Raw genomic sequence first — 13525 nt, forward strand, 5'->3', positions numbered from 1 at the left:
TTCTCTTCAAAAAATTGATTTATTTTTTGTCAGTTTTTCTCTCAAAAACTGTCATATCATCTGATTTACTATCAATTGATATCATACTTTTCCTCACTGTATCTCAAGAAAGAGATTGTAAAGATTTTATTAATTTATCTTAAAAATCAATTTTAGTTTATTAGATTCTCTTCAAAAATCTAACCTAGTTACTGAACTAGTGTGAAAAAAATCAGGTATTTTATACACAAAAGTCTGCAATTCTTCTTTTGAAATAGTCTGATCAACTTTTCAATTGAAAACAGACTTGAAAACCTCTTAATTGAAACAGTCTGATCAACTTTTCAATTCAAAAGAGTTTAATAAATATCTCAATTGAATTAGTCTGACCAACTTTTCATTGAGTAAGAACAATGAGTTCAAAAGTACACTCAGTTGATGTGGAAAAAGATGCTTTCTCAAATGCTATTCCTGAGATTGAAATTCTGAAGAGAAGAAAGAAAGAAGAGATAGAGAAACAACAAGTTCTTAAAATACAGAAACTTGAAAAAGTAAGTAAAATTCTTGAAAAGCAGTGTCTGAGTGAGATGAATGAAGAAGTTCTGTTAATTCTTCATACTCAGACTAGACAACTACAGAAAGTGATCAAGTTCAAACTTGGAATTTCAAACACAGTTCAAAAAACTTTGAAAATTTCTAATATAATCACTGACTCTTCAGTTTGCTCTTCTTTCTTTTCTACTTCTTCTTCTTCTCCTTCTTTGAATCAGAAGAAAACATATACTTAAGCAGCTGAATCTGCTGTCTCTAAATCTACTGTCTCTAAACCTGCTGTCTCAAAACCTGCTCAAAATCCTGAGAAAACTGAGAAGAATACTGCTCATGTCTCTATTCATAGAAAAGTGAAAAAGAAAATGTAAAAAGAGAAAAACTTTCATATCTCCAGAAATAGAAGACTTATTCTCAAAGTCTCAAATCAGAATATTCTGCAAAGAAACAAGCTAAACTCAAATCTCATTTTCAGAATCAGAAATGAAATTAACCAGCAGTTCTTTTCTCAGTTGATGACTGATATTGAAGTTCAAAAACCAGTTATAGCTTCAATTGAATCATCATTCTTTGAAAACTTCATCATTCTGACTACAATGCCTGAATTCAGTGCTGAATTCCTTATTCAGAATGAGAATCTCTGAAAGTCAGCAGTAGAATCTTTGTTAAACACAACAATTCTATCTGAAAGAGATGAAAAGTGAGACAAATTCATTCTTCATGATATTTCAGTTGAAATTTTTGACTGTGAAGAAGGAATGCTACTTCTCAAGAATGAATTGAAAGAATACAACTCTATTCAACTGAGAAAGAAGCCTGTATGACTAAATTCAATTGAGTTCAGACAAAGCAGGAGAAATGCCTCTGTTCTAGTATATATAAAAACACTTGAACAGTCAAAGATCTCTGAAGTAAGAGTAGCAGGTTTGAAAATGAGAGTTCATGAATACAAAGACTCAAGAATGAATCTCAAAGCTCAAACACAGTGTTCAAACTGTCAAAGATATGAACACTTTGCAATCTCATGTTTTAGAGACTCAAAATATGCATTCTGTATCAGAGATCACAAAACTAGTAAGCATAAATGTGAAACATGCTTAAAAAGAGATGAAATTTATCAACATACTCTGCTTAAGTGCTCTAATTGCAAAGAAAAACATGCATCTAGCTCAAAAGAATGTATGTTTGCTCCTAGAACTCAAAAGAACTGGAGAAAAGATAAAGCTCAAAGTCAATCTAGAACTGAAGAGAAGAGTCAAGCCAGTAAACTCACAACTGTAAGCTCAAAAAGAAGAAACTCTCAACTATCTAAGTCTTCAAACTCCAACTCTCCAGCTAAATGTAAATAGAACTTGAATCCTCAAACTCCTGTTAAGATTAGAGAATTGAGAAATGACTCTGATGATAAACTAGATATAATGTAAGCAGTTGAGATTTCTACTTTTCAGAATAGTTATAATCTACTATCTGATGATAGTGATTAGATTCTACTCTACTCTCTTTTAGTATGAATATACAACAAAAACAATAAAAAAAGTTTAAAAACTCTTCAAAAATCACATTTATTCAAAATAATGTGAATAGAAACTCAAATTGTATTTATTCTTATCTTCAAATTGCATTTGAATAAAAAGTTGATTTTATACTGCTTCAGAAGCCGAATTTTAATGCTGAGCAAAAATATGTTATTTCTCATTCAAGCTACTACTGCTTTTTACCTCAAAAGTCTGAGATAAAGTCAAGAGTAGTAATCTATGAAAGAAAGAGATCAAGATATCAATTTAATCTAAGATTTAATATCATGTCTGACCCTGATATTCTGGTGAGTGATATTATAGATAAAGAAAATGAGTTTGATACTATACAGCTCATAAATATCTATAATGAAAAGTCATTGAAGAAAAATAACAATATCTGGACAATTGATAGAGGATTTCTGAACATAACTTCATCAAGAAACTCTATAATTGCAGGAGATTTCAATGCACATCATCTCTGATAAAATTCAGAATGCAAGAGAGCAGTGAGAGCTGATAATCTGATTGAATGAATCTTTGAGCATTCAATAGATTTGATTAATAAGTCTGATCAACAAACATTCTTTAAAAAAGACATGAAACAGAAGTCTATTATAGATCTAATCTTCATGTCATAAAATCTAATGAAAAGAAGACTTGTAAACTGGTTTATTGATTCAAATGAGACATCAGGATCAGATCATGAGATTATTCAATTTGATATTAAACTGAGTGAAAAATAAATGAGTGAAAATCCTCTTCTCTCTAATCAGTATAACTTTGAAAAAGCTGATTGAAAAGCAGTTGAAGAAAGTATAAAACTGCTAAAATCTGAAAGACAGAATGAGCTATATTGAAATTCTGATCAAGATATCTCAAATGAAATGCTTGAGAATAGAGTGAAGCTTATTACATCTATTATTCTAACAAGTGTTAGAAATAATATTTCAAAAAGAAAATCTTCTGAGTATTCAAAACCTTGATGAAATAAGAATATCTCATCTAAAAGAAAAGAATTAGCTACTGCTAGAAGAGATTGAAAAAATAATGTAATATCTGATGAAGAGTTCAAAGCTGTCAGAAATGAATATTTTTCAGATATCAAAAGAGCTAAAACAGACTACTGGAATAAATTTCTTGAAGAAGCACAAGAGAAGGAAATTTTTAAAGCTTTTAACTATACTAAAATAAGAAGTGTAGCAAAACTTCCAGCCTTAGAATATGAGTTTCAGAATGAATCATATACAGCAAACTCTTTTAAGGAAAAATGTCAAGCTTTCATGAGAATTCTCTTTCAGAACTCATCAGACTCAGATTCAGATTCAGAGAAAGAGAATATATCACTTCTCAACTACATTGATGAAAATAACTGGGAATAGCCTGATCTTACACAAGATGAATTAGAGTCAGCTATCTTCTCAAGTTCTGTTAAAACTACTGCAGGTCCTGATTCAATTAATCACTTGATTATTCAAAATACATATTCCTACTTAAAGAATGAATATTTTGAGCTCTTTTTCAATCTCTTGAAAAATGAATATCATCCTGAATGCTGAAGAGAAGCCACTGAAGTGATTCTTGCAAAACCTAATAGAAAAACTTCAATTTCTAAGTCATATAGAGTAATATCTCTATTGAACTGTTTAGAAAAGGTTTTAGAAAAGATAATAGTTACTCAACTATCTTTTATAAGCTCTATAGATGATTCTCTTTTATTCAGTGAATAAATGAGAGATAGAAAACAGTGTTCTGCAATTGACACTGTTCTCTCAGTTGTTCATGATATTCAAATAGCAAAGCATGAGAGTCTGGTCTCAACTGCAGTTTTTATTGATATAAAGAGAGCATTTGATCATGTTTCAAAGTCAAAGTTAATTCAGATATTGAAGATATTAAAACTGTCACTTTCTCTAATAAAATGAGTTAACTGTTTTATATCTAAAAGAATTATATAACTCTTCTTTAATGAAATGAAACAAGACAAGACTGAGATAAAAATAGAAGTATCACAGAGATCTTCAATCTCACTCATTTTATTTGCAATATACACTGCATATCTATTCAAAAATAGAAATATGAGAATAGTGTGATCTCTGAGTTATATGAATGATATTGGTCTAGTCTACAGCTCAAAAACTATCAAAGAGAATTTAAAAGTAATTGAAGAAGCTGCAAAGGAAATCTTTGTTAGAGCAGATATCAATCAAATTCAATTTGATATGAATAAAACTGAGTTAATTCATTTCTTTTCTAGACTCAATGAGAAAGAACTATCTCTAACTCTTTTAAATAGAGAGATTAAACTCAGTGTAAATATCAAATGATTAGGAGTATGGTTAAACTCCAAGTTGAATTTTAAATATCACATTCAACAAAGAACTGTCAAGGCAGAAAGACTATTGAACAACATAATCAGACTATCAAATACAGAGAGAGGTCTATTCTTCCAGGCTATGAGACAGTTATATATAGCCTGTATTACATCAGTAGCTGATTATGAAGTTCAAGTTTGATGAAATAATCAAGACAATTTCACTGAACTCTTTCAAAGTCTGCAAAACAGAGCCTTGAGAAGAATTCTGAGAGCATTCAAATCATCTCCTATTAAAGCAATGAAAATTGAAGCTTCAATTCCTTCTCCTGCTATTAGATTTGAAAAGGCCTGTATGAACTATGCTCTGAGAGTTGTAAAGATAAGCTCAAATCATATAATCAGAGAAAGAGTCTCTTCTTCATTTTCATCAATTAACTCTGGAAATGAACTGGATTGAAATAGATTTCTTGATTGAAATGAAAATAATTCTTCAAAGAAAATGTCTTCTCAACTGTACAGACTATGCTCTCTGATTAAAAATCAATTTTCTTCTTTAAATGTTGAAAAAGTTGATCATGAGAAGTTATCTCTCTGGAGAGAAAAGCTTGAATCTCTTATAGACTTATAAATAAGTGAACTATCAAAAGAGAAAGAATATAAACAGCATTTGAAGAGAATTTCTACAATTAATATAAAAGACTCTATTCTGGTTTATTCAGATAGCTCAAAAAATGAGAACTTGAATAGATTAGGCGCAGGCATTGCTTATACTGAAGATAATATTAATTTTATCTCAGATTTCTGAAATCTAGGCTCTGAATGTGAAGTCTTTGATGCTGAACTATTTGCAATAGTGAAAGCTTTCAAACTCATTGAAATAAAATCTCATAAAAGAGGAAATTATTTGAAAGAGACATAGATATTCTCTGATAGTCAAGCTGCTTTAAAAAGACTTAGAAATAGTCAGATTCATAATGATCAAATGAATCTTGAACTGATCTTAAACTCTGTTTTGAAAATTCAAAAGAGAAGAACATCAAAGCTGATAATTCATCTGCACTGAGTTTCTGCTCACATGAATATTCATGATAATGAATTGGCTGATTCAGCTGCAAAAAAGAGTGCAGAATTAAGCAGATCTATTCAAAAAATTATGTCCTGGTCTTTTATAAAGAGAAAAATAAAAGAATCTTGTTTAGACAAGTGAAATGAAAGCTGGCAGAAACAAAAGAAGAGTATACATTATTCAAGATTTGAAATAAAACCCAAGTGAAAATCTTGTTCAATTAAATGTAAAAAGAAAATATTCTCATCTATAATACAGCTGAAACTAGGACATGACTATTTCAAATCTTATATACAAAGATTTGATGATAGATTTGACTCAATAGAATGCTCATTCTGCAATACAAATGAGAATTCTGAGCATATTATAATGCACTGTGCATTATACAATAGTCTCAGAGTCAGATTGAAAGAGAAGTATGATCTAAATCAATTAAATATGAGATTCTTATTCTCAACTGAGATAGGAATTAAATACTTAATAGACTTTCTATCAGAAACTCAAGCAGCTACAAGAAAATGACTAAATTCAGAATTATCTGAGTATGAAGAGGAGGAAATTAATCAGATATAGTCTGTTAAAACAGCTATACACTCTCTTTTAATAATTTGTTTTGTTATAGTCTCTCTTTACTTTATCTTTTTCTTTATCTTTTTCTTTCAATTTCTTTCTATCTATTTATTTAATGTGTCTATCTTTGAGACTGTGTTCTTTTTCTCTTTTCTTTTGTCATGATATTGTCAAATGGTTTCAAAGTATCAAAAGATGTTAAAACACTGCAATTTGTAAACAGTTTTTGTATTCTGAGCTGGAATTTTCTGATTTTGCATATCTGAAATTGATGAATGTATAATAGTTAACTTTACAGACATAGAAAAAACCCTGAGAACTAAAGTTCTCAGGTAGATGTCATAGTCTCTGACTGCATACATCTATAATTGAAGAATAATAATAATAATAATAATAATAATAATAATGAATGCTTCACTGAGTGTAGATAAGTGAGTGATCTTATATTATACTTTATACACTTCAGTTTACACTATCTTACATTGAATGAAGAGCTTTTAACATCTTTCTATTTATAGATCTTCATTCATGATCTTACACCTGAGTTGAGAGTAAAATGAAAATGCTTAATCTCATAGTCAGGCATAGTGAAGAAAGCATATAATATTCTCATTATACAGAAATAAGTAAGTCAATTGTAATAGAAAATACTGCAATTGAGTATGTCTCAGTGAAGAATGAATAATCAGACTTCTATAACACAAGTTACACACTCAGATATAATAAATCTGAATCTGAATGTCATTGCTAAAGCACTGAATTCTCTGAAAAAGAAATTCTCTGAGTGAAAATCTTGATATTATGAGCATTGAGCTTGCTTCAACTGCAGACATTAAAATCATAATGTAAAAGATTGCACTCAGTGTACACAGTTAAGAGAAGTAAGAGAGTTAAAAAACTAGCAGAATCAGTGAGCTCAGAGATACTCACTGATATTCTATGAAAAGTCTTCAAAGTAAAAGAGATGTCTGCATTAGATGACTCTCTGAATTCTGTAAATATTAAGAGAAAGCAGGCTTCTGACTGAGATATGAGTGAGAATGATGAAGTAAACACTCATCTCAATGCCTTGAGACCTGAAATGTTAATGTATAAGAGATACTTGAATAAGAATTGAGAGATAGCTGCAAAAGTGTTAATGAATACAGAAGCTTTAACATAATATATTGATAATTATATAATCTGAAGATTGAAAGAAGTTCACTGAGTGAAGAATTCTTGATGTATAAGATTATCTGATAATTAATATTTGATATTATCTGTAAAAGTAAGAGTTTTCTTGCACTTCAGAGAATAATCTTTCTATATTTGAGTGTGAGAGCTGCAGAATGTGAAATACAATCTTATTCTTAAACTTGATTGATTTCAAAGGTTCAATCTGCAGATTCAATGATGTACATATTATATGCAGTTGACTGATAGAAAGAAAATGATTCATACAATTCTATCAACTGATATGAGAAGAACATTTCACATCTCTGATATAGAAGAGTTAAATCTGCTTACATATTAACAAATAAAGAGAATAATTTACAAGATCTCATTCAAAAGCATTCTGTATATCATACAGAATCTGAAAGTAGAGAAAACCAAGATAAAAGATATACAGAAGAACAAGTGTATGAAGAAGCTTCTGAAGAAGTATAAAAAGATCTTCTGAACAGATCTTTCACTGAAATTACTGCTGAAATGAGAATTCATATATAAGATTGATATAAGGAATGCAAAATCAGTCAATCAGAATGCATATCTTCTGTCATAAACACATCTTAAAGAACAGAAGCATCAGATCACAGACCTTCTAGAACATAATCTTATATAACTCTCATTAAGTGTGTGAGGCTTTTCAGTTCTATTCATGAAAAAGATGAGTGAAGAGTGACAGATGTGTATCAATTATTAAGCACTTAATAAGCTTATAATCAAGAATGAATATTCACTGTCATAGATTCAATAACAGTTGAATACAGTTAGAAGTGTCTGATATCTATCAAAGATTGATCTTCTCTCAGAATACTGACAGATCTGTGTAGATAAACTGTCAGTTTCATGAACTGTGTTTAATATATAATGAGAGAAGTTTGAATTTCTGATAATATCATTCAGTCTGATAAATGCATCTATCATCTTTTAAATGATGATGAATACAATTCTTCATAAACAGAATGAAATCTCATATCTTATATATCTCAATGATATTCTAGTCTTTTCAAACTTATATAATGAATATCTGAAGTATCTCAATGAAGTGCTTATAACTCTGACAGAGTATAAACTCTATATTAAATCAATCAAGTGTGTGTTTAAAATAGAAGAGTTGAAGTTTATAGAATATATAGTAAGTAGTGACTGTATACATCTCATTCTAAAGAAATTGAATATTATAGTGAATTGACTGCAGCTGAGAAATATATATCATGTATAATAGTTTCTTAAGTTAATCTCATACTACTGTAGATTTATCAAGAATTTTATATAAATATCTGTATCACTCTCAGATCTTTTAAGAGAAACAGATGCAAATCTGCAAAAGAAGAAGTTTTATTTAATTATCTGAAATATCACATATAAAGAGGCTTTTCTCACACTGAGAGAATGTATTATAATATTCTCAGTACTTATTTAATTAAATCATAATAAATCTTTCTACATTGAGATAGATGTATCTAAATAAGCTATTAGAGATGCTCTTCTACAGATAAGTAAGAATAGCAAGCTGCACTCAGTGATATATAATAATAGAAAACTATCAGACACTGAGCTTAATTATTCAGTATATAAAAAGAAATTACTAGTAATCAAGCATATGCTGATATTATGAAATAGATATATTAATAACAGATATACAACAACAGTGATCACAGATCATAAAAGTCTTATTTATCTATAATTAATAATAAAATCTTTCAAATACTTAGTATATTGAATCTCAGAGTTTCAAGTATATAATCTTCATATCAAATATTAAAAGAGATCAGACACTGTGATATCTGATATAATCAGTCACAGATCTGATTTCATGAGTGAGAATTCTGCAAATCAGATATAAGAAATATTCATATTAAACACACTGAGAAGATGTAAGAAATCAGAATAAGTGAATATCATAATCTCTTGCTTAAAGAATGACAAGATATTAGATGATAAGCATCTTATAAAAGTAGTAGAAGAGATGCTTCTGAACTTCAAGCTGAGAAAATTGAAAAATAACATTATACTTTACTGTGATCTAGAATATGCAGAAGCTTTCTATCTAGAATCTTTATTTCAATGTGACTTAATAGCTTATATATACAAGGAATTCAGTCACTTAGAAAGCTCTGAACTTATAAGTGTACTTAAATCAAGAGTATACTAGTCAAGTATGACTGAGAACATTCAGATATATACTCACAAGTGTCTGAATTACCAGATTATGAAAGAATCTAAGAAAGAGTTAGAATATAAGAAAGTATAATATCAGATAAAGTGTATAATATAACTGTTCAAACAATGAAGAATAAACCTTATAGACATATTACTGCAGACATCAAATGAAAATCAATGAATAATCACTGCTATTGATTATACTACTGACTGGCCAGTTGTGAAAGCAGTTTCAGAGATAATAGAGAAGATGATAATAAAGTTTCTACATAATAAGATCTATATCAACTATGAAATGCTGTGTGAGATTCTAACTGATAACAGTGTGAATCTTGTGAGAGAAGTAGTGAGACATTTCATGAGCCAGTTACAGACAAGATATCATAGAACAATGTCATATCATTCACAGACAAACAGAAAGATGAAACACTTGAATGAAATCTTGAACAATATACTGATGAAATATCTAGTGAACAAGCCTATGAGACTATGAGATGAATATCTCAGGCAGGCACTATTGGCCACACGGATTCAACAGCATGCAGTCTCCAAGTGTTCACCATTCTACCTGTTGTATGGATTGCATCCGCGCATCCCGGAGGATGCTTCGGAAAAGGTGAGGGAGGGAGCAGTTGCGGACGCAGCAGGAACAGCAGTTGCGGATGCAGCAGGAACAGCAGTTGCAGACGCAGCAGGAACAGCAGTTGCGGACGCAGCAGGAACAGCAGTTGCGGATGCAACAGTCGCGGACGCGGAACCAAGATTGAAAGAGATCAGCCACGCACGCGCAAAAGCTAACAAGTTACTTCTGAACTGAGCAATTCAATTGAAAAGAATATGAGACTCACTAGTTAAGAAATCAAGTCTCAAGATGAGAATATGAGTTCTCATACACAATGAGAGTTCTGAGAAGTTTCAATCTAGATGATTTGAGCTATATAAGATACTCAAATCACATTCTCTGAGAATATACACATTGAAAGAATCAGAGAGATGAATCTTATATAACTTAATAAATAATTCATAACTTATGAAAGTAAAAGTATAAGACTTAAACAGATTATAATCATTCACAGCACTATCATCAGTATTAAAAAAGAAGAAGCTTATAATTAAAAAGTCTTATAAAGTAAGAGAAATCATAGACACTTACAAATCAGATAATCTCACTTATTTCAATCTTTTCATAATTATAAGAAAAGAATGAGAAGAAATGAAGAAATCAGATAAATATCACACTCTGATAAGTGATGAGACTATAGCCAGTTATATAATAATGTATCATAGACAGCAGACATAACATAGTAAAGAGCAGTCTCAAAGTAGCAGACTTATATATGAGTCAGATTACAGAAGAAAAAGAAATTCAGAGTTGAATTCAACTGTTTACATCAGTTTAATTACAGAGATCACAGAGAATGAACTATCTGAAACATCTGCAAACACATGAGATCAAGTTATCTCAATTTCTGAGAACACTCAGAGCTCAGATAAGATTAGTTTTAATAAGCTATTCACTGTAGTGATCTGAGCAGGTGAAGAGAGACAGTATAATATACAAGACAGAATTATAAAAGATGAAAGCTGTTAAATCTAGTCACTGAATACTATATTATATAGAGATCATGTAAGAGTAGTGACTAGCAGATAAAGAAAAAGTGTAAGAAAAAAAATAATGAATTGATTATTAACTGTATAAGTTGACTGTAAAAGACAAATATTATCATACATACTTCATTTATTTTTATATGTTACATATTTAATCTATTTCCAACATCACATCATCTGAAAAATGTCAAAAAAAAAGAAAATCTCAAAACTCAAGATCTGTAAGAAATTCAAGAGCTGCAAGCTGCTCTTACAACAACACTGTGCATATCTCTGATTTCTCTATCACTCTGTGTACAACATTAATATCATTTATTACAAGATTGACTGAAATGCTAATATAGAAATGTGTATGTGTATATATAGAGAAATTGAAGAAGAGCACAGAACTCACAGAATCAGAAGTCAGAGTAGAGAGAATAGAGGCAGAAGAAATAGAAGAAGAAGAAGACACAGAATCAGATGAATAATAGCAGAAGTCACTCAGAGCTGAATACTTATGATCTGATATATGCATAATCTTTCTCACAGAGAAGAAAGAGAAAGTAACAGAAGAAGCTTGAGAGTGAGAGAGAGTAGTCTTAGCAGTATTATCATCTTCAATTAGAATGATCTCTGATACTGAAGTAACTAAGAATCATTGTTAGCATATAAAAATTATAAAAGTAGAGATAACAATTACTGAATAAACACTCACTGATCTTAGAATTGTACACATAATTACAACACACATGAGACTTCTCAGAAAGAGAGAGAGAGACACAGAGAAATGCAGGAATCAGAACATAGCATGTGAACAGCTCATTTTCATGATAACATCTTAGATAAGACATACAAGTCTCATATCTATGAGTGTAAAAGAGTACAACATTCATGTTCTCATTTCTGAAAACATAGATATCTTTTATCTGCATCACAAAGTTGAATGACAGATATCAGAGAATAGGCTGATATAAATCTATTATTCTAAAGAAATTCATCAGAGTGAATATCTCTACAATATTGAACTTTACAGTTATAAAAAGCTTCTTAATATCTGTGAATATCATGACTTCATACACAGTAAAATTCATAACAATTTTCTCTAAGAACAGAAAAATCAGTGTTAGAAAGAAAAGATGAAAAAGAAAAAGACTTACAATTTCAATACTATTGAGAGAGAGAGTGATTTTCTGATATAAATAAATAATTATCTTATCATGAATATTTAAAATAAATATAATAATCAGTGTCTGCAATCAAGCTTCAGATAGTTGTGTTATACACAGTTTTCATATAATAAATTATTCTGAGAGTCAGTAAGAAGAACAGGAGTATACACACTGAGAGACATGATTTATTAAGTCTATGCAACATCTTCTTGTAACAGGGAGAGCTGGTAATAAAAGCAGAGATAATAAAACCAGGAGTAGCAGAAGTAGAGATCGCGGGAACAGAGGTAGCAGAAGCAGGAGAACCAGACACAGAGACAGGTGTAGAAGATTGAGAGAGAGTGACAGAGAAAGAAACAGAGAGAGTAGAGAGAAATATGAGAGATCTGATCACATATAACACAGATAATTCCTTCATTATCATGTTCTTCAAGTTCTTAATCAATGATTCAACACTGAATTCACTATCATCAGTGAACACAGATCTGTTAACATATGAAGATTCTACACAAATAAAAACAACATATCAGCATCTGTGTTCATGCAAAATCATGTCAGAAAACATGATCAGAAACCTGCTGAGAAGAAAACAGTCAAGAGTGTATAAGAAGATAGAGAAGATGTGTCATTCATAATAGTATATTCTGGTGATTATTAGAAGATAAACAAGTTCATGTTTCACAATGTATTACACTTACTGCTAACAAACTGCCTGATATGAGCACTATGAGAATGCTTATTATGAGAACAGAGAGTCATTGCCAGAAATGCATACAATGTGATAGATGAACAGATGAAAAGAGTTGAACAGAAGAAGAAGTAGAAATCTTGAATGAGATAGTGATGTTCAATGATGACAATAATGAAGATAATGATTGAAAAATGAGAAAAGTTAGTGAATAAGTGATGTAATATAGTGAAAGTTTCTTTGTGAGAATGTACACAGAATACTAGCTGAATCAGAGATAGATTATACAATTACAAAACACTAGTGGCGAGCTAATCCGCATGAAGCTAGGGTGTATGACATGGTCATGTGAGTGTGACTGAATCTGATGAAGAAGAATGTGATTCGGAAGAATATACAACTGTTGAATAATAACACAGCCACTTTCAAACTACTAGCATATAAATGTAAAGGGGGCCATAGCGGCCACTAATTAATTTAGTGTATGATATTACAATATATAAGAAGCCGGCGTACGCCTGTAATTGTACGCTGGCTTAAGCAACCTTTGAATCACATAGCAGGTAACTGAGACTTGAGAACAGATGAAAAAGCTATTATTCTTGCTGCAAGATTAGCAGCAGTATTTATCATTGAAGACAGATGTACATGATATCTCTTTACAGATTTTAAGAATGTCTTTTCAGAAAGAGAAGTGATGAAGTTTCCTGATATCAA

The 13525-nt window shown here is 30.4% G+C and overlaps 1 protein-coding gene across 1 annotated transcript; it reads right to left on the reverse strand.

Annotated features, from left to right (window-relative positions):
- Positions 1-9925: 9925 nt before the first annotated feature.
- On the reverse strand, positions 9926-10252 carry BDCG_17302 (uncharacterized protein; the record flags this gene model as incomplete). Its single annotated transcript, XM_045426446.1, has 2 exons — positions 9926-10155; positions 10210-10252. The coding sequence occupies 2 exons, from the start codon at positions 10250-10252 to the stop codon at positions 9926-9928; spliced, it is 273 nt and encodes a 90-aa protein (XP_045281672.1).
- Between the last annotated feature and the right edge of the window lie 3273 nt (positions 10253-13525).

Source organism: Blastomyces dermatitidis (assembly GCF_000003525.1).
Source record: "Blastomyces dermatitidis ER-3 genomic scaffold supercont1.6, whole genome shotgun sequence".
Classification (NCBI taxonomy): Eukaryota; Fungi; Ascomycota; class Eurotiomycetes; order Onygenales; family Ajellomycetaceae; genus Blastomyces; species Blastomyces dermatitidis.